Source organism: Spermophilus citellus, assembly GCF_964194105.1.
Source record: "Spermophilus citellus genome assembly, chromosome: X".
NCBI lineage: Eukaryota > Metazoa > Chordata > Mammalia > Rodentia > Sciuridae > Spermophilus > Spermophilus citellus.
This window is the reverse complement of record NC_138190.1, coordinates 77,105,720-77,128,906: the sequence shown is the minus strand read 5'-3', so window position 1 is coordinate 77,128,906 and position 23,187 is coordinate 77,105,720. Positions and strand designations below refer to the sequence as shown.

The window sequence follows — 23,187 nt, the reverse complement described above, 5'->3', positions numbered from 1 at the left end:
TATGGATGTACATGATGGTGGGATTCACTGTGTTGTATGTGGACATGAGAATATTATGTCAGATTCATCCAACTGTCTTTCTTTCTCTATCTCCCATACCTCCCCACCATACCCCATTGTCTAATCTACTGCACATTTCAATTCTTAAAGGATCATGGGAGGAATTTAGGGTACATTTAGTGCAGGTTTAAATATTGTACATACAAATCATGAAGGCTCAAAGTATACACATTTCAAAAATTCACTAAAATTGCCGAATCCATAAAGTGGTAATGCTTAGCATGTCTCTCAGAAACATATTTAAAAAGAACAATACCTATTTGCAATAAAGATTTGGAGAATCTGATTATACTATTATGTGAAATATGAAAATGACAATTTGATACAGAAATTTTCTCAATATTACAAAATCAAATCAAGTAGAAATAGCCTGATCATTTCACCAACTACCATTAATCATATTATGATGCTTTAAGGAACCCTAATATGGCCCCCCTTATGAACCTCCCATTATCTTTAATATCTTACATGGTGTTCTTCTGACACTTAAGTTAAAACAAATGCTGGATCTGACATTAACCATCATACCTGTTTTATATAAACATCTTACCGAAACACACATGACAAATTATCCTGTGTATTCAGAATACATGTTAAAGTCTTTCAGACATTTAAAATTAACCATGCAGTGTCTCTAGTTTTCCTGGGGAGGAGGGAGTGTGGGATGAAATATCCAGAAAATTTAAAACTGATTCACTCCTTTCACATGATCTTCAATTGGCATATTAGTGTGATAACAACTGGCAAAGAATGTACAAATTTGTCTTTGGTTATAACAAAAGTAGCAGAGACCATAAGAAGAGATAAAATGGTGCCCAGGAAGGAAGCATCTAGAGACTGGAGAGCCTTGTGGAAAAAAAAAATAGGAACAGCTGGTCCGAAAGATGGAAACATGGATGGTGATATATATATATATATATATATATATATATATATATATATATATATATATATATATGCCATTTGTTCAAACTAAAGGCAGGTAAACCAGTATACACAGAAAAGGGGCAGGAGGAACCAGGTAGAAATAGATAGAAATAAAGTCCAAGAAGGAAAGACAGGCAGACATAGGCAGAAGTATCAGAAAGATACACAGGTAGGCATATAGAGACCATGACAGCTAGGAGTCTAATAGGTGCATGCCTTAGGCATACAATAAAATCTGTATGTTCTTATTGCTGTTAAAAAGAAGAAAGGCAGGTAAGCATAGGCATGTGAGCTTGTGTGCACACACAGATGTATACACACACACACACACACACACACACAAAGAGTCAGAGACTGACAGAAGGAGAAAGACACAGTGACAGACACAGAAAATAAAGGTGAGAAAGGTGGAAACAAAGACTTGCAAAATAGATGAAGACATACAAAGATATACATGGATGCAGACACAGACAGACAGATAACAAGACAAATGCTGATAGGCAGCAACAGAGAGAAATACAGAGAGGAAAACACCAAGGCAGGAAAAAAATCTTAATCATTCTTAAGGATTGGTGCGGTATATACTTTGTTCCCACTTAGTTTGATGGCTTTGTGTAGAATCTCCATAACTGTATATCTTGTCCTGCTTTTGCATTCCTTTACTGAGAGTCTATAAACACTGAGCATTCATGTGGGAAGCATGCTACCTCAGATTAGCAGTCAAAATAATTTTTAAAAAACCTTAAAGTGAAAAAGTAAGTATCTAGTATTAGATACTAAAGTATCTAGAATTAGATAAGTGCCCCAAACTGGCAAATGACAGCAGTCAGGGTTTGTGTGAGTTTAAATGTGTATATTTCAGATGCCATTCATTGTACTTCATCAAACATCTTTCTAGTACTGTAAATAGCAATAATAAACTGAAAAGTTGGCCAGGTAACAAAGCAGAAGCAACTTTTCAGCCAATGTTCATTTTCAGCTGAGTAGTTTATGAATTTCAAAAGTGAGGATATCTCATTTTTGAGGGAATGACATCCTGGTATTCAGTTCAGGAAAACGTAAGATGAAATTGCTTCAAAAATTTACATAAAGGAAGTAAAAGTGGTAAAGCAGAAACCTACTTTTACCATTATACACAACATTACATACTATTCCCAACTGTATTTAAAATCATGAAAATGAGATTTACTTTTTGCAAACAGAGCATAAAGGAACATGACAGGAAGGAAATGAAAAATTAAGGCAGACATCAAAGGGTACATCAAGGGCACCTTGAATGGGACAGTTCCTATTACTGTTATCAAAGTACTACCCTAACATTATATGAAGATTTGGTATGGACTTTCATTTCTGCTTAAGAACGAAAAATGAATAAAAGGTCAAGAGTAATTTCTAAACTGGGTGGAAAAGGAAAAAGATGTAATTGGGAAGAGAAATATAAACCCATAAAAAATTCTGGTTTCAAATCAGTAAAATGCTACTCTTGTAGAGTTATTTTTTATTTGTAAATCTTGGTGTAGATTTTTACACTTCTCCAAAGTATATGTTTATTATGTGTATGAATTCTTAAACAGAGTTTTAAAAAATTCTTTGACATTCTTTAACCACAGTCACTCAATGAAATGAAACAAGGTGGACATTTGGGAGGGAGCAAGAGAATGACAGTATTTAAATTAGCAGTGACAGTAATTAAATTACCAGTCGTCAGGAACCAATCCACCACCTAGCCCCCACATACAGTTTGAAAAGCAAATGATTCTGAAGAGCAAAGACCATGAGCTTGCTTAAAGAGCACTTTCTGGTGAAAAGATAATTCTTGACGGTGCCACACACAAATATGTATTTAGTAAAAGAATATCCTCATAGAACAAACTGCTTCCTACCACTCAGTCCCAAAGTACGGTTTTATAAATTTTGAAATGACTTTCTGGGATTAATATGCTATGAAAGTTAAAGTAAGTTCCAATTTGCATCAAGATGATCTTTCACTGAAGACCAACCAACACAAAGAAGACATCTGTGTAGTCTGCATGGGTACACGCAATGGGAAACTATGGAAAGTAAGCAGTGCACTCATTGGCAGGAAATATGGGAAGGGGGGGCAAGGAATGAAACCAGTGTTGGTGGTGTTAATGAGTGGAGCATAGGAGCTCTAAAAGTGCCAACTGAAAGAGGAGTCAGAATATACCTTCAACATCCACTTAACTGAACTACAGGAAAGCCATGTTTTAAAGAGTTTCACGAAGAGTAGAGTAGGTAAAGCTCAGCTTCTCTCTAAATCCGTTGGTCTTTGTCTTCTCAGAAATTATGTGGCAGTTGATGGAGGGTAAACCAGGTGGACAGGTTGCCACATTAACAGCACAATTGAGTTCTGGAGGTGATTTGGCTTTGAAATGTATGCTCCTCCTATGCCCCTGTAAACAGTTTCAAGCGTTAGGGCCTACACTTCAATGAAACCTGTGCGCATCATCACAGATCAGCAAGTCCCCTTGTCATAAAGGCAGCTGGCATCTGGGGCACACTGCCCACTCCTGAGCAGAGGGAAGACCTGCTCAGCTTTCTGGGCTTTTGCAAGAGTCCTCACTCTGGGCAGTGCCCCTCTCCCGGGGGATGTACAGGAAATTACATGCCATGTATAAGGGGAAGAACACATCTTGGTTCTCTAGGTTCACTACCTCTAGTTCTTGATCCTTTCTTAGGGAAAGCATCTGATATTCTGTATCCCTCCTAAAAATGGCTCTTCCATTCCTGTCCAAAGAGACAAGTCGGAGGCGGAATGCAACTTTTCTCTGCCAGAGTAAGCTGACCCCAAGACCACAGGACTTGTTCAGTGCACTGCGACGGAATACAATGCGACGGTTGTTGTAGCACACCACCAGGTCCCAGCCAAAGTTAAAGCCTGCCCACCTCCAGCTGCATTGTTCATCTCTTCGGAGCTGGCCCCCACACCGCATGCTGTTTCCTTGGAGGTCAGACACGTAGACATCCACAGGCCCAATCTCCTTTGTGTGCTCAGCCCGAAGAAGTGCTAGCCACTGCTCTTTGTATACCGGGGTCAACCATGCGGCAGGTATCAGTGCATCCTGGTCAATAACGTGTGCGGATGGCAGATCACAGATGATGTAGGCTAGCCGCAGCTGCTGGAACACTGGAATGAAGGCTCTGCCCTGCTCAGTCTCCAGAAAAGGTGCACCTTCTGACTCCCCTCTATGCCTGGCAAACCACGAGTTGGCATCAGGCAGTAATGCTCTTCGGGTGCCCCTCCATGTGGGCTGCAGCTGTAGGAACGTCCACTTTTTCAGTGTGGTGTATATGTCCATCTCCACCCCCATCACCAAGAGATCTGAAGAGGCAATAAGCTCTCTCATGAGATCCAGACTGACTTCCATCAAAAGTTCCTCATTACAGTGGGTCATCAAGTTGTCCAACAGCCACTGGCGGCAAATGGTTCTGATGTCCTGAAGCCCATAGTTCTCGGCTGAGTAGTAGTAGTTGCACACACTCTGGGCACTGACAGTGTCCTTCATGATCTCCCTGCACTGTTGAATTAGCTCGTCCAACTGAAGCATGCTGGCCGTGGCCAGGATGGCAACAACTCGACAGGGAGGGATGATCATGGAATCGCGGTACAAGGAGCCCAAAACTTCATGCAAGGCCTCACGATCGATGTTCTCATCAGGCATCTGTATCTCTACGGTATTCATGTGTGTCTCCCGCCAGGCGCCGCTGAACATGCTAGCAAAGTACCCTGCCTGGCACAGGTAGACCCTGTGTAAGTTCCACTCCTCCCCCAATGCACGGATCTGTATGTCGCTGCCCTCACCCCTCAGGAAGAGCGCCTGGTAAATGGACCTGGACTTGTCCTTGATCCTCTCTCTGCGAGGAGCTTTGGCCAGCGGCCCTCCTGGGCTGCTCTTCCGCTTGCGGCCTACCTGACTGGTGGAGAGTTGGGCTTCTTCACCCTCCTCCTCCCCCTGCACCACTGCTGCTTCCATCTCCACTGCCTCCTGCCCATCTCTAACAGCACCTGGCTCCTCTGGGGCACGATCCCGCCTGAGCCACACCATCCGACTGCTTAGTGCCCCCATGGTCTGTGAACCTCAAGGGCCGCGATTGTCCGGGGGGCTGCTGGGAAAACTTACGTCTGCCCCAGCGTCAACACTGACGCCAAGACAAGCCACGCCCCGCTCTGCCCTCAACCCTATTGAACAAGGGCGCACCCTACCAGGGAGGACCACACTGTGCACCTTCCCTTCCAAAATACTTCCTCTGGGGCTCCCTTCACAGGCTGACACTGGAATACAAGCAATTTTGAAATAAATTTCTCCCATTACTTTCAAGAACACAAGGAGCATTTTCCCATCTAAACACTTAACATCCTTTGGAGAATTGCCTCTGAGTCCCAACTTTGTCCTCCAGGCATCTTCGTTTCTTAGTAACTTTTCCAATTACCTCACCACTTGAGTCAGTGAAGCCATTTTCTATGGTAAAGGTGTTAATTATTTTTTGTCCCAAATTCTACTTTGATTTTTAACTTTTAACAGAACATTTTAATAGTGTTCTCAGCTATAGAGTCTTTTAAACTGCGTGTGTTTCCAAGTCAGATGCTTTGGATTCATGCTTTCATTCTTCACAGACACCCAAACTTCACCTTTGAGGAAGAACTTCAGCTCCGAGAATGCCTTCTATGACTTTTTTTCCTTCCAACTGTTTGTACATCTTGAGTCAAAGCCAGTAGCCTTTTTCCTGTTGCTTGTCAAATCCTATGCATTACTCAAGGTGTGAGCTCCGGCTCAAACACCTTTCCTCACATTTTCTGAAACTTCTTCAACAACTATACTTCCATAAGGCCTTGATCAACTCTGTATCCCCATACACCAGCAGTTATTATTTTTTTTTTCTAGCATGCCACTTTGTCACCAATGAAGGACTACATGTGATTTGACCTGCTTCTCAAGATCAGGTATGAAGCCTGACACCTCATACATCTTCAATGAAGGAAAAATTAGGAATGAGTCAAAGAAATGTGAAGTTTTACATATTAAAAGACATTTTGAGCAAACAACATGTTGCAGAGGAGGTCGGGACTGTGGACAGAAAAGAAAGTGCTAAAATAAAAATATTTTCATGGACTGGCCACACACGATTTATCAAGGAGAGACAATTCTAAGTCATTTAGGGCCCCAGGAAACGTTGTTTTAGGAGTCCAAAGAAATCTGTGATCGCAAACCCTCCTAGGTCATTTCAGCTTTCCTGGACTAAGAATGTTTCCCCCAAGGACACTGATTGTGTTTTGTGTTGGAAGGCCAAAAATAAATTCCCTTCCTGAAGTCTAAGTCATCATTGCAAAGGGGCTTTGGAAGTTACACAGAAACTATTATGTCAATCAAACACAATATAAGGGTCCTATAAGGAGCACAAGTTCAATTGAATGCAACTTTTGAGAGTGCAACATACTTAGTTTTAGAAGTGAAAGCTATGACTTAGTTACATTGGTAACATTTGTAACTGTGAAAAAAAAATGTTAGTAGTGTTTGAAAAGGCCTTGTACTGTGTGTGGCCTTAGTACATGCAGAGGCATGTAGGCAAGATGTGATCTTCCCCATATAGATGGCATGCAATTTCCTGTACATCCTCTTAGAGAGTGGACCTCTGCAAAAGTTTTGAGAGCTGAGCAGCTGTTCCTTGGGGTCAGATTGGCTAGCATGCTTGAGATGACAATTGAGACCAACTGAATATGTTTCTCTGTGGTGACCCACAGGTTTGTTCAAGTGTGTGGCCCCTAAGCCTTGAGACTACTTACAGGGGCATATGAGGAGCACATTTATAAAAACTGTCTATTGGTGAGAAGGGTGTATTGACACAACCCCATATTAAGGTATTAGAATCTGAGATGTAAAGTCAAGAAGTATTTGTTTTATAAAATTAGGTGCACCAAATTGTGGGACATAAATATTTTCTATAGTTAATCTTCTTGGTGGATTGTTCCCTTAGCCAATGTGATGTGAACTCCTTGTCTCCTAAGATTAATTTTTGAACAAAATCTGCTTTGTCAGATGTGAGAGTAGCTACTACTGTTTGCTTCTGGTCCCCGTTCCCATGGGATATCTATTTCCATCCTTTTAATTTCAGCCTGGAGATGGAATTGCCTGTACAACGAGTCTCTTGCACACACACATTGTTGGGCCTTCTTTTTAAAACCACTCTGCCAGTCTGTCTTTCAACTGGAGAGTTGAGACCATTTCCATTATGAGTCACTGTGAAAGAGCAGTTTAATATTCCCAGACCTTTGATTTACTTCCACTCTTTAATCTGGTCTTGGTTTTCATTACTTCATCTGCTCTTCTAGGGAGCTTTTCCATTCAAAACCTCTGGGGAATGCTTTTAAATTCTTCTCATTTAAAGTGCTTTCTGAAGAGCTGGCTTCGTAGTCATGAATTCTTTCAGTTTACGATTATCTTAGGAAGTCCTTGTATCTCCTTCAGTCCTGAAGGATAGCTTTTTGGGATATAGCCATGATGGTTGGCAAGTGTTTTCTGTCAGAACTTGGACTACCTCATTGCAAGCTCCTCTGGATTTCAGAGTCTTAGCAGAGAAGTCAGATCTTTATTGGTTTACCTCTAAATGCAATATGTTATTTTTCTCTTGAGGCTTTTGATATTCCCTCCTTTTTTTTTTCTGTTAGGCAATTTGATAATGACGTGTCTAAGAAAGTTTTTTTGTTAATCTTGTCTGTATGGTTCCTACATGCCTCATGTATATGAATGTGCATCTCATTCTTAAGGTCTGGAAATTTTTCTGGCAATTGCTTCACTGCCAAATTTCTTTTTTTATTAGTTGCTCATGACAATACAATGATCTTGACATATCATACATTTGATTCAAATGGGGTATGAATTCTCATTTTCCACGTGTACAGGTTGCTGGATCACATTGGTTATACGGCCACATATATACATACACAATACTAGTGTCTATTGTATTCTGCTGCCCTTCCTATCCCCCCTCCCCTCCCCTCCCATCCCCTCTCTCTACTCAATCTACTGTGACACCTTTCCCTCTCTTTTTTTATTCCTTCCCCCTCACATCATCATACATGTATTTTGTATAACGATGAGGGTCTCCTTCCATCTTCCGTGCAATTCCCCTTCTCCCTCCCATTCCCTCCCACCTCTCTTACCTATATAGTGGTAATCTTCTTCTCATGCTCTTCCTCCCTACTCTATTTTGAGTCACCCCCGCCCCCTTATATCAGAGAAGACATTTGGCATTTGATTTTTAGGGATTGGCTAACTTCACTTAGCATAATCTGCTCTAATGCCATCCATTTCCCTGCATATGCCATAATCTTGTTTTTCAGTGCTGAGTAATATTCCATTGTGTATAAATGCCACATTTTTATCCATTCATCTACTGAAGGGTATCTAGGTGCCAAATTTCTTAATGCCATTAGCTTGTATCTTCATGCTCTCTTCAATGAAGAGTGACTCTGAATTATGGTCTCTTCTTGTTGTCCCAGAGTTATTCTCCATTCCCCTCACAGTATTTGTTTGTACTTTTTCACTGCTTTCTGCAGTTTCTAAACTGTCTGGAAGTTCTGTTTTCAAAACCTGAAGTTCTGTTTTCTACATAATCTAACCTTTTGTAGACAATTTCAACTGAATTTTTAATCTTCAATTTATTGTATCTTTCATTTCCATGAGTTCTGATTTGTTTCTTTTCGGAATCTCTTTATTGAAGTGGTCTTTTACCTCCTGTATTTTCTCTCTAAATCCATGCCTCAGATCTTCTTGCAGCTCATTAATCATTTTAACAACAAGCTTTTTGTATTCTATCTCTGGAGTTTTGCACCTTTATATATCTGTGGTTTCTTTTGTTGCGGGAGTGCATATTTTGGGGGGATACTTCTTTGTGTGTCTTTGCAAGTTTCTGGAGCTCCTAGCCTTGAACATCTGTTGATGATGTGGGACTTTGGGGTGAGTTTTCTCATCTATGTGTAATACATCCTGTTCTGATGGTATACCTCAAATTTAACACAAAAGCTCAGGGTAACCCAAGTGTTAATTTCAATGTCAGTTTGTTGCAAGTAACAATGATAGTTTAAAACCAATCATATAAGATTGATTTTCATAAGATTTTTAAAATTGCTTCCTCGTCACAGCTTGTAGTAGTTTGCTTGGGATGTTACAAAACACCATGGAATGAATGGCGTAAGCAAGAAATAACAAAATAATACTTTGTCTTCGTTTAGGCCCTACAAGTCTGAGATCAAAGGGCTGGCAGGCTCGGTTCCTTCTGAAGGAGGAGGTTGGGAAGAAGAATCCATTCCTACGTTCTGGTGTTTCCCTAGAAACCTTTGGCATTCCTTGACTTGTGGAAGTAGCACACTGCTCTGCCTTCATCATATCTTTCACATATTTTGGGGGAGGCATACACAATTTAACCCATAATAATATCATTCCTGCCACATTTTGTTGGCTAAACATATCCCATAGCCCACACAGATTTAAATGGCGGAGAAAAAACAGATACCCCCTCTTGCAAATCTTGCAATGTAATATTTCAAAGACTGTGGATATGAGGAAGCCATTGATTGCAGCAATTATTGCAATCAATCTACTATAGCATTATCTTAATGATAATATGATTATGATTTCAGTGTAATTTTGGTGGCTGCCCATCCACTCTATTTGACTGCAGACATAAAGTCATCCTGTATCTCTTTCCTGCGTAAGATTTGTCTATGTAGTTGGGAACTGGGGAAAAAAAATCCTAATATCTCTGAGTTAAAGAAGGGTCATTATGTTTTGTATCATGTTACATTTATTTCATGGGAAAAAAAAAACTAATCACAGTGTCAAATCTAAGTTCCCGGAAAGCTGAAAACATTGCTTTGTGTGCTTCATGAGAGGCCAATCTGTATAGACTGTATGGACTTTCTTCTACTCCAGATAGTAGTTTTGGTTAACTAATGAAAGACACAATTTTTCTTCTTGTGTTATTGTCCTTTAGCCTGAATTATGATTGTTACTCTTGTCTTTTAGTAGAGAAATTAATTTTTATACCTATAGATAGATTATGGATCCCCAAAACTTGAGTTGAATGTGAGATGGTAGATACTTTTCAATTCTCTACTCAAAATTCATTCAGTGGTCTTGAATTTTGCACACAAATCTTTCCAAATTAAACATTTCTCATATTTTATTTTTTTTTAGTTGGAAACAATACCTTTATTTTATTTTATTTTATTTATTTTTATTTTTTTTTATTGTTGGTTGTTCAAAACATTACATAGTTCTTGACATATCATATTTCACATTTTGATTCAAGTGGGTTATGAACTCCCATTTTTACCCCGTATACAGATTGCAGAATCACATCAGTTACACTTCCATTGATTTACATATTGCCATACTAGTGTCTGTTGTATTCTGCTGCCTTTCCTATCCTCTACTATCCCCCCTCCCCTCCCCTCCCCTCCCCTCCCCTCTTCTCTCTCTACCCCCTCTACTATAATTCATTTCTCCCCCTTGTATTATTTTTCCCTTTCCCCTCACTTCCTCTTGTATGTAATTTTGTATAACCATGAGGGTCTCCTTCCATTTCCATGCAATTTCCCTTCCCTCTCGCTTTCCCTCCCACCTCTAATCCCTGTTAAATGTTAATCTTCTTCTCATGCTCTTCGTCCCTACTCTGTTCTTAGTTACTCTCCTTATATCAAAGAAGACATTTGGCATTTGTTTTTTGGGATTGGCTGGCTTCACTTAGCATAAACTGCTCTAATGCCATCCATTTCCCTCCAAATTCTATGATTTTGTCATTTTTAAATGCAGAGTAATACTCCACTGTATATAGATGCCACATTTTTTTATCCATTCATCTATTGAAGGGCATCTAGGTTGGTTCCACAGTCTTGCTATTGTGAATTGTGCTGCTATGAACATCGATGTAGCAGTGTCCCTGTAGCATGCTCTTTTTAGGTCTTTAGGGATGGGACCGAGAAGGGGAATAGCTGGGTCAAATGGTGGTTCCATTCCCAGCTTTCCAAGAAATCTCCATACTGCTTTCCAAATTGGCTGCACCAATTTGCAGTCCCACCAACAATGAGCAAGTGTACCCTTTTCCCCACATCCTCGCCAGCACTTGTAGTTGTTTGACTTCCTAATGGCTGCCAATCATACTAGAGTGAGATGGTATCTTAAGGTGGTTTTGATTTGCATTTCTCTGACTGCTAGTGATGCTGAGCATTTTTTCATGTGCTTGTTGATTGATAGTATGTCCTCCTCTGAGAAGTGTCTGTTCAGGTCCTTGGCCCATTTGTTGATTGGGTTATTTGTTATCTTATTGTCTAATTTTTTGAGTTCTTAGTGTACTCTGGATATTAGGTCTCTATCTGAAGTGTGAGGAGTAAAAATTTGTTCCCAGGATGTAGGCTCCCTATTTACCTCTCTTATTGTTTCTTTTGCTGAGAAAAAAACTTTTTAGTTTGAGTAAGTCCCATTTGTTGATTCTTGCTATTAACTCTTGTGCTATGGGTGTCCTATTGAGGAATTTGGGGCCCGACCCCACAGTATGTAGATCGTAGCCAACTTTTTCTTGTCTCTGATTTGATATCAAGCTCCTTGATCCATTTTGAGTTAACTTTTGTGCATGGCGAGAGAAAGGGATTCAGTTTCATTTTGATGCATATGGATTTCCAGTTTTCCCAGCACCATTTGTTGAAGATGCTATCCTTCCTCCATTGCATGCTTTTAGCCCCTTTATCAAATATAAGATAGTTGTAGTTTTGTGGATTGGTTTCTGTGTCCCCTATTCTGTACAATTGGTCCACCCGCCTGTTTTGGTACCAATACCATGCTGTTTTTGTTACTATTGGTCTGTAGTATAGTTTGAAGTCTGGTATCACTATACCGCCTGATTCACACTTCCTGCTTAGCATTGTTTTTGCTATTCTGGGTCTTTTGTTTTTCCATATGAATTTCATGATTGCTTTATCTATTTCTATAAGAAATGCCGTTGGGATTTTGATTGGCATTGCATTAAACCTATAGAGAACTTTTGGTAATATCGCCGTTTTGATGATGTTAGTTCTGCCTATCCATGAACAGGGTATATTTTTCCATCTTCTAAGATCTTCTTCTATTTCTCTCTTTAGGGTTCTGTAGTTTCCATTGTATAAGACTTTCACCTCTTTTGTTAGGTTGATTCCCAAGTATTTTATTTTATTTTTTTTGAGGATATTGTGAATGGAGTGTTTTTCCTCATTTCCATTTCAGAGGATTTGTCGCTGATATACAGAAATGCCTTTGATTTATGCGTGTAGATTTTATATCCTGCACTTTGCTGAATTCATTTATTAGCTCTAATAGTTTCTTTGTAGACCCTTTTGGGTCTGCTAGGTATAGAATTATGTCATCTGCAAATAGTGATAATTTAAGTTCTTCTTTTCCTATTTTTATGCCTTTAATTTCATTTGTCTGTCTAATTGCTCTGGCCAGTGTTTCGAGAACTATGTTGAACAGAAGTGGTGAGAGAGGGCATCCCTGTCTTGTTCCAGATTTTAGAGGGAATACCTTCAATTTTTCTCCATTCAGAATGATGCTAGCCTGAGGCTTAGCATAGATTGCTTTTACAATGTTGAGGTATGTTCCTGTTATCCCTAGTTTTTCTAGAGTTTTGAACATAAAGGGATGCTGTACTTTGTCAAATGCTTTTTCTGCATCTATCGAGATGATCATATGGTTCTTAATTTTAAGTCTATTGATGTGGTGAATAACATTTATTGGTTTCCGTATATTGAACCAGCCTTGCATCCCAGGGATGAATCCTACTTGATCATGATGCACAATTTTTTTGATATGTTTTTGAATCCGATTCGCCAGAATTTTATTGAGGATTTTTGCACCTAGGTTCATTAGAGATATTGGTCTGTAGTTTTCTTTCTTTGAAGTGTCTTTGTCTGGTTTAGGAATCAGGGTGATGTTGGCCTCGTAGAATGTATTTGGAAGTTCTCCCTCTTTTTCTATTTCCTGAAATAGCTTGAAAAGTATTGGTATTAGTTCCTCTTTAAAGGTTTTGTAAAACTCTGCTGTATACCCATTCGGTCCTGGGCTTTTCTTAGTTGGTAGTCTTTTGATGGTTTCTTCTATTTCCTCAATTGATATTGTTCTGTTTAGGTTGTCTATATCCTCCTGTCTCAATCTGGGCAGATCATATGACTTAAGAAATTTATCGATGCCTTCACTATCTTCTATTTTATTGGAGTATAAGGATTCAAAATGATTTCTGATTATCTTCTGTATTTCTGAAGTGTCTGTTGTGATGTTGCCTTTTTCATCCCGTATGCTAGTAATTTGAGTTTTCTCTCTTCTTCTCTTTGTTAGCATGGCTAAGGGTCTGTCGATTTTATTTATTTTTTCAAAGAACCAACTTTTAGTTTTGTCAATTTTTTCAATTGTTTCTTTTGTTTCAATTTCATTAATTTCAGCTCTGATTTTAATTATTTCTTGCCTTCTACTTCTTTTGCTGTTGTTTTGCTCTTCTTTTTCTAGGATTTTGAGATGAAGTATGAGATCATTTATTTGTTGGTTTTTTCCTTTTTTTAAGGAATGAACTCCAAGCAATGAATTTTCCTCTTAGAACTGCTTTCAATGTGTCCCATAGATTCCGATATGCTGTGTCTGTGTTTTCATTTATCTCTAAGAATTTTTAAATTTCCTCCTTGATGTCTTCTATAACCCATTGATCATTCAGTAACCTATTGTTCATTCTCCAAGTGATGCATGATTTTTCCTTCCTTCTTTTATCGTTCATTTTCAGTTTCATTCCATTATGATCAGATAGGATGCATGGTATTATCTCTACTCCTTTATATTGTCTAAGAGTTGCCCTGTGACATAATATATGATCTATTTTTGAGAAGGATCCATGTGCTGCTGAGAAAAAAGTGTAACTGCTTGATGTTGGGTGGTATATTCTATATATGTCAATTAAGTCTAGGTTTTTAATTGTGTTATTGAGTTCTATAGTTTCCTTATTCAACTTTTGTTTGGAAGATCTGTCCAGTGGTGAGAGAGGTGTGTTGAAGTCTCCCATGATTATTGTATGGTGGTCTATTAGACTCTTGAACTTGAGAAGAGTTTGCTTGATGAACAGAGCTGCACCGTTGTTTGGGGCATATATATTTATGATTGTTACGTCTTGTTGGTGTATGGTTCCTTGAGCAGTATGTAGTGTCCCTCTTTATCCCTTTTGATTAACTTTGGCTTGAAATTTATTTTATTTGATATGAGTATGGACACTCCTGCTTGTTTCCGAAGTCCATATGAGTGATATGATTTTTCCCAACCTTTCACCTTCAGTCTATGTATATCTTTTCCTATCAAATGCGTCTCCTGTAGGCAGCATATTGTTGGGTCTTGTTTTGTGATCCATTCCACTAGCCTGTGTCTCTTAATTGGTGAGTTTAAGCCATTAACATTTAGGGTTATTATGGAGATATGGTTTGTTCTTCCAGCCATATTTGTTTATTTATGTTACTAAACATGTTTTTTTTTCCTCTTTGATTATTTCCCCCCTTTACTGTCCTACCTCCCACTGTTGGTTTTCATTATCGTTTTCCATTTCCTCTTCCTGAAATGTTTTGCCAAGGATGTTTTGGAGAGATGGTTTTCTAGCTGCAAATTCTTTTAACTTTTGTTTATCGTGGAAGGTTTTAATTTCATCTTCCATCCTGAAGCTTAATTTCACTGGATACACGATTCTTGGTTGGAACCCATTTTCTTTCAGAGTTTGAAATATGTTATTCCAGGATCTTCTAGCTTTCAGAGTCTGTGTTGAAAGATTAGCTGTTATCCTGATTGGTTTACCCCTAAATGTAATCTGCTTCCTTTCTCTTGTAGCTTTTAAAATTCTCTCCTTATTCTGTATGTTGGGCATCTTCATTATAATGAGTCTAGGTGTGGATCTCTTATGATTTTGCGCATTCGGCGTCCTGTAGGCTTCTAGGATTTGGGATTCTGTCTCATTCTTCAAGTCTGGGAAGTTTTCTCGTATTATTTCATTGAATAGATTGCTCATTCCTTTGGTTTGGACCTCTATACCTTCCTGTATCCCAATGACTCTTAAGTTTGGTCTCTTTATGTTGTCCCATATTTCTTGAATGTTCTGCTCATGGTTGCTTAACATTCTTGCTGAGCTGTCTATGTACTTTTCAAGTTGAAATACTTTGTCTTCATTGTCTGATGTTCTATCTTCTAAGTGTTCTACTCCTCTGGTAGTATTCTCAATTGAGTTTTTAAGTTGGTTTATTGCTTCTTGCATTTCTAGGATTTCTGTTTGTTTTGTATAACCTCTATCTCCCTGTATTGTTGATCTTTTGCTTCTTGGATTTGTTTATGTAATTCATTGTCGAAGTGATCATTCATTGACTGATTTTGCTGTCTCATGTCTTCCTTGAGACTCCAGATCATCTGAAGCGTGTATATCCTGAATTCTTTATCTGACATTCCATCTGCTGCAGCTATTACCTCTTCTAAAGTTGAGTTGACCTGCATTGCTTGTGGTGCTTTCTTTCCTTGTCGTTTCATACTGCTCGCGTTTCTTTCTGCTTGGTGAAACTGTTGTGTTTTTGAAATTTTCCCCCTATATATTTATATTACTCTTGTATAGTTGAAAAGTCTCCCTTGCAGGGCGGGCAGCGGCTGTGCTCCTCCTCCAGTTGGTGTGACGTGTGTACCATGCCCGCGGACCCCTGGGGCTGTTCTGCCGGTCGGTCGCAGGTCTGTCTACCTTGCAGGCGCGGGCGGCGGCTCTGGTCTGCCCTTACACCAATTGGGGTGACGTGTCTACCTCGCCGGGGGGTCGCTGGGCCTGTTCCGGGCGCGGGAGGCGGCTCTGCTCTGCCCCTACTCCAATTGGGGTGACGTGACTTCCACTCCGGCGGGTCGCTGGGCCCATTCCGGGCGTGCGTGTTGGCTCTGCTCTACCCCTACTCCAATTGGTGTGACGTAACTACCACGCCGGCGGGCCACTGGGCCTGTTCAGGGTGCGGGCAGCGGCTCTGCTCTGCCCCTACTCCAATTGGGGTGACAAGACTACCATGTCGGCGGGCCTCTGGGCCTGTCCCGGGCGCGGGCGGCGGCTCTCCTCTGCCCCTCCTCCAATTGGTGTGACGTGTCTACCATGCCTGCGGACCGCTGGGCCTGTTGTGCCGGTCAGTCTCAGGTCTGCCTAACTTGCGGGCGCGGGTGGCGGCTCTGCTCTGCCCCTTCTCCAATTGGGGTGACGTGACTACCATGCCCGTGGGTCCTTGGGTCTGTTCCAGATGCGTGCGGCGGCTCTGCTCTGCCCCTACTCCAATTGGTGTGACGTGTCTACCATGCCGGCAGGACGCTTTGCCTGTCCCGCTGGTCGGTCTCAGGTCTGCCTACCTTGCAGGCTCGGGCGGCGGCTCTGCTCGGCCCCTACTGCAGTTGGGGTGAAGTGATACCACGCCGGCGGGTCTCTAGGCCTGTTCCGGGCACAGGTAGCGGCCCTGCTCTGCCCCTACTCCCATTGGTGTGACGTGTCTACCACGCCAGCAGGCCTCTGTGCCTGTCCCGCTGGTTGGTCGCAGGTCTGCCTACCTTGTGGTCTCGGGCGGCAGTTCTGCTCGGCCCCCACTGCAGTTGGGGTGAAGCGATACCATGCCGGCGGGTCACTAGGCCCACTCCGGGCGAGGGCGGCGGCCCTGCTCTGCCCCTACTCCCATTGGGGTGAAGCGATACCACGCCGGCTGGTCATTAGGCCCACTCCGGGCGAGGGCGGCGGACCTGCTCTGCCCCTACTCCCATTGGTGTGACGTGTCTACCACACTGGCAGGCCACTGTGCCCGTTCCGCCGATCGGCCGGTGGTCTGCCTACCTTGCGGGCTCGGGCGGCAGCTCTGCTCAGCCCCCACCGCAGTTGGGGTGAAACGATACCATGCCGGTGGGTCGCTGGGGCTGTTCCGGATGCGGGCTGCAGCTCTGCTCTGCCCCTCTGGCCCCCACAGCACTCAGCAGGATCCGGACTGAGAAGCAGTCTCCGCGGGTTCCTCAGCCCTGGGTCAGAGCAGCTCCGGGAGCCAGAACTCAGCTGCTACAGGCTCGGTGCATGCCCCAACAGGAGCAGGCCCCAAGAAGCAGTTTCCGCAGGTTCTTCAGCCCTGGGCCAGAGCAGTTCCGAGAGCCAGAACCTGGCCGCTCTGGGCTCCGTGCATGCTCTGATAGGAGCAGGCTCCAAGAAGCAGCCTCCGCGGGCTCCTTAGCCCTGGGCAGAGCAGTTCCGGGTGCCAGAATTTGGCCACCCCGGGCTCCGTGTATGTTCTGATAGGAGCAGGCCCCAAGAAGCAGTTTCCACGGGTTCTTTAGCACTGCACCTGAGTAATTTGTCTGTGAGACGCAGGCGAATGGCAGCCTGAAATTACCTGTTCTATGGTTGAATGAGCTGCGATCAGTCGAAAACAGGGATGATGACGTCAACTCTCCAAGATGGTGGCCGCTGGCTTCCTCTGTGGTCTGACCGGTGGAGAACCGAACTGGACCGCTTCCTTCCCCCACCTCAAGCCCAGAATTCAGCACTGTGTACCGTGATTGCACAGCTGGCAGGAGCCCACAGAATCCGCAGCGCTGTATCTTTGCATTGCTATCTCTTGCTTCCCAGCGCATGCCGCAGATTCTAGCCACGGGGCGATTTTCTGAATAAGCGGCGTGACCCTCCGTGTGGACAAATCGCTCGCGTTTGAGCCCCTGTAGCTGATCGTCTCCTCGTGCGATGAAAATCCTTCCACTAGGTTTTGGAGCACCCCAGTTTTGCTAGAAATTCCTAACAAGATAGTTTTTAGCTGTTCTAACTCATCATTCTCCCGAACAGCGACGCAGTACACTGGAGTGATGCACTCCCTTCGCTGCCATCTTCCCCCTCTTCCTCCATTTCTCATATTTAAATGTTCATTGATAAACATTTGGAAGAGCCAGGCACAGTGACAGATGCCAAAGACTCAATAGGGTGAGGCAGAAGGATTGCAAGTTCAAAGCCAATCTCAGCAAATTAGTGAGGCCCTAAGAAACTTTTGAGACCTTGTCTCAAAATTAATAATAATAATAATAATAATAATAATATATAAAAGGACTGGGGAAGAAGCTCAGCAGTAATGTGCCCTTGGGTTAAAGTCCAGTACCAAAGTAAATAAATAAAAACACAAAATAATTGATTAAAAATCAATATTTGGATTCAAGATACCATACTGATGTAACTCTACTCATCAAGATAGCATTATATGATTTAGAGGAAGATGAGTGACAATATCTGGGGATCTTAAGTAGTCACCATAAGCCCCTCTACTGATTGTTTGCACTACAGTGATTTGAAGTGTAATCCTAACATTTTTCTGGTCATAAAGGCACGAAAATAAGTAAAGGGGCTTCGTCGGAGGAATGGAAGGTAACACCTAAAAGCAATGATTATGAACCCCTTTTATGTATGATGGAAGGTGACTGTGTATAAGCTGCCAATCAATACCTATTTTTGCTTATTATCCCTCTGCTTCCAAGGGTTGTGTATTTGCAGATTCAACCAACTGTGGGTGGAAAATACATAGAAAAAAGTTTCATGTTAAAAAAAAATATTTTTTTTTCTAAAGTAAACTGTATGACAGTGTATAATAGGCATGCAATTGCTAATTATTTCTATGACTCTAACAGCTCAGGGGGAAGGTGGGTGCAGACAAATTAATATAGTACAGGCTATACTGGTTAATCATTCACAATTGTATATTAAATAGAATTTATGAAGGGAATACAAAGAATGAAAATACACAGAGAAAAATCTAAGTTAAGATTGAAGCATGTGGGTGGGAGAGGGCAGGGTAACAGAAGATAAAACAGGAAAAATAAATTGGACACTGAAGAGGAAGCTGAAATGGAACAGTTGTATGTAGGAGACAGTAGGTTTTAACTAATATTAATCAGTTAATAGGTTAATTATCATTCAGTAGTTCAGACTAATTATTGCTGAATTTCTGTAATAGAGTCCTTTATGTGTGGAGTTTCAAACTTCAGAAACTGTCTGTTTTGGGGACATCATTTAAAAGCAAATGTAAAAGGACACTGAAAATTAGTTCAGCCACTTTACCTTGAAAAGCAATATGGAGATTCCTCAAAACTCTAGGAGTGGACCAACCATATGACCTCAATATCTCATTAATTATTTTGTTTTTGTTTTTTGTTTTGTTTTTTATCCAAAAGTACAAAAATCAAAATACTGATATAGGCAACCTCAATGTTTATAGCAGTTCAATTCACAATAGCCAAGTTACAGAACCAGTGCAGGTGCCCATCAACTAATGAATGGATAAATAAAATGTGTTCCACATAGTGAATGGAAGTTGACACATCCACAAAGGACAATGACATTGAACATCATGTGCTGTTAAATGGATGGGACTGATGGAATTGGGGAACATCGGGCTAAATGAAATAAGTCATGCCAAGAAGTCAAGGATCAAATGTTTTCTGTCATATGTGGAAGCTAGATCAAACTAAATGTAAACAGGGGGCCCCATATGAAAACAGAAAGGAGACTAATAAAGTACAGGAAGAGAACTTAGGGGGAAGGAAGAGGGCCAGGAAAAGACAAACTACAAATTTTAATTGACCATATTATGCTGTGTACATATATAAATATACCATGGTCATTTTCAATTTTGTGTATACCTATAAAGCATCAATTTTAGAAACAAAGAAGATCAGTAGAAAAGAGGATTGGGAACAAAGGGAGGGAGAAGTAGAAGGAAAGAGAAAGTACTGGGTACTGACATGGAGCAAATTATACTGCATTCATGTGTGATAAAGTCAAAATGAACCCCACTGTTAGGTATAACTGTAAAGCACTAATGAAAATATCTTTAAAAGAAAAATAAAACAGATCTCATTCGATTTCATCCCAACTCTTTCTCATGATTGGACAAGATTTTCTATTACATTCTACATTTCACTCCTTGTAATGTTAAGTTCCAGAATTGTCTTTTTCTTTTACTTCTGGCAATTTATCTTCTTTCTTTAGAGGTTTTGTGTTTTCTTGATTGACCTTAATCCTCATGTCTGTGCTTTGGAGTTTGTAACATCTGAAGAATTATGGAAATTTTCCAGTCTCTACAGAATGGCTTTGTCTAACAATGCCATTCAGCAGCCAGAGATTCTGGGTGTCTCATATGCTATGGTCGAAGGGTGTCCTTGCTTAAAGAATCCTTTGTCAGGCTGCCCTGGTTTCTATATTTCATGTGAGCAGGACTGTTGCTGCCTCCAAGGTGGAGTCTTTGAAACCTGGCTCCACTAGAGTAGACTACTGGTCAAGCCCATCGGGTGGATCTGGACACTGGGTGTTTGAACTGGGGTCCTGGGTCCTGTGCCCATGAAGGCTTTCTTCACAAAGCTTAGCCTGGCTCTTTACTGAACATTGTTCTTGAGTATCCTGGGACTGGCCTTGAACTTTGCTGCCTAAGCAAAAGCCTTGCACCAGACACTAAAGGCCTCTGCTCCTGGACACTGGTGCTACTGGAGACTAAAGGCTATCTGGAACTTGGGAGCTTAAGGCTACAGGGCCAGTGTAGAGCCAGGATTGTGTATGTCATCTGGTGGTTTGGATCATTGTGATTGACCTGGTGCCTGGATCCACTGAACCTGGACTAGTACCTTGGACATTGAGATACTGATTCTGTGGGAGCTGTCTTTGCACTTGGGTCCATGATGGCTGGCCTGGAGCCTGCAACCCGTGTGGGTGGTCTGGTTATGTCAGTCACTGTGGGGGACTTACCAGATGATTAGAGCTGCGGAGGCTGACTTGGTGTCGGGGAATGACTGAACCCTTCAGAGGTGAGGACCTTCTGGTGTAGGGGGGCAGTTCAGAGCAAAGGAACACTGAGGCCAATCATTCCCTGGTGAGGCCTTAGAGCTTTGGTCTGTGGCAGATGGTCCAGGGCTGTGACAAGCACAAAATGTAGGGCCACGGGGGCCAATGGGTGCTCTGTTTTTCCTGGTATCTGGAGTTTCTGGCCTCACTCTGTGGTGGGAATGGATATCATGTATGTCAGGCAGGGATGGAGCATTAGGTCCTGGGACCCAGCCTATCTCTGGGGTGTGCCTATAAAGGCTCAGTCTGCATATACTAGCCTTAACCCTGGAGCTGTGGAAGACTGCCTGGCTCTCAGTTCTACCGCTAGAGGCATGGTTTGGGGGTGTAAGGCAAAGGCCAATGCTCATTGCCTCTTACTTAGCCAACGAGAAGGTGTGTCTCTGCACAATGTGCTGACTGGGGTCTGCCGAAAAATAATGCAAATAATATAAAGTCTCACCCTTGCCCTCTTCAATGCATTCCCTCCCATTTCTGTGCTACTGCCACATACAAAAATCCTTCCAGTATCTTTGAAAACTGTTCTGGGGCTATCTTTATGAGTGATGTTTCCATGGAGAGATAAGAACTGGTAAGTCCCATTCCACCAAATGGGAAAAAGGGGAAAGGGGTGAGGGAGGGGAAGGGCGGGGGCATAAGGTAGGAAAGATGGTGGAATGTGATGATCATCATCACCCTAAGTACATGTATGAAGACAAGAAGGATGTGACTCTATTTTGTGTACAACCAGAGATATGACAATTTGTGCTCTATATGTATAATATGAATTGTAATGCATTCTGCTGTCATATATAACAAATTAAATTTTAAAAAATAAAAACATTCCATGAAATAAGAAAATCTGTGGAGAAAACAGGAGACCAATATGTGAATGATTTGGAATATCATTAAAGAAATAAAAACATATATTTTAAAAAATGACTAAATGAAAATCCTGGAATTCACAATAAAACAGCAGAAATTAAAACATCACCACTGGATTTCAACAGCAAGTTTGAGCAGAAAGGATAAAGGATGAGTGAATATGTATAAAGAACAATTTTATCATTCAATTCTGAAGAACAGAAAACAAAAAATGAAGAAGAAAAATAAAGGACAGAGCCCAAGGGTCCTGTAAAGCATCATGAAGTGAATGACTATACACATGAACAGAAGAATAGAGGGACAAGGGAAGAGAATGAGTATTTGAAGAAATGGTGGATGAACACCCCAAACTTGAAGAAAGATGTACAACTACAAATCCAAGAAGCTCAATAAGTGCCCAGTGGGATATCATCAAAAGAATTTAGACTGGACCATATTATATAGTTAAGCTGTAGTTGAAGAAGAGCAAAAGGAGAATCTTGAAAGTAGCAAGACGATGCTGACTATCCAAGTAAAGCATATCCTCAAAAAATTAAGATCTAAGTTTGATCAGGAACCACAAAAGCAGTGGAATGCCATACTTCAAATGGTAAAAGAAAAAACTTGCTGTTAGAGGATTCTATAAGTAACAACCCTGTTTTTAAAATTCAAAGAGAAATGAAGACATTCCCTGGTGAGCAAAACACTGAGGAAGATCTGTCATACAGAAATGCTAAGAGGAGTACCAAAGGCTGAAGTTAAATGAGACAGTATTTCAATTTTTTTTAAATGAAGATCACAAGTAAAACTGTGTAGCTAAAAATAAAAGCTGTAACAAATATGTTTTTTCATGATAAAATGCTTTTTGTTTGCTCCATGATTTAGAACACAAAAGTATAGAACACTAATTATATAAGTATGTTAATAAACACACGGTCTATGAATATGGACTCGGTGGGAATAAGAAAAGAATTGAGACAGCTGTTTGTTTACGAGCATACATTTTATGTGCTATTGAAAATGATAATGTATCAATTCAAACGAGCTAATTAATAAGTTGGGATGATATTAGTAAACATTAATACAGCTACTTAGAATATACTGGAAAATATACAGAGACAAAAGTTAGGATAAAGTCAAAATAGTACAGTAGAAAAACCAGCTATGCAAAAGATAAGACACTGTTGGGGATATACATGAGTGAAAACTAGATGATACAGATGGCCAAATGAAAGAAGTGCAGGAATTCCTTATCAATAATCACCTTAAATATATAGGCATTGAGCTCATCAATTCAAAATCCTAGATATACAGAATGATTTCAAGAAAAAATAAATAAAAGTACAATTGAGACATGATCCAACTCTATGCTATCTGTAAGAAAATTCCGTTTTAGATCCAAACACTTCAACATAGGTTCAACACAGA

At 41.1% G+C, this 23,187-nt stretch overlaps 1 protein-coding gene across 1 annotated transcript; it reads right to left on the bottom strand.

Moving 5' to 3' along the window:
* Window positions 1–3,567: 3,567 nt before the first annotated feature.
* On the bottom strand, window positions 3,568–5,075 carry LOC308639451 (germ cell-less protein-like 1; the record flags this gene model as incomplete). Its single annotated transcript, XM_081277696.1, is given in 2 exon segments — window positions 3,568–3,588; window positions 3,591–5,075. Coding segments are annotated over 2 exon segments (1,506 nt in total).
* Between the last annotated feature and the right edge of the window lie 18,112 nt (window positions 5,076–23,187).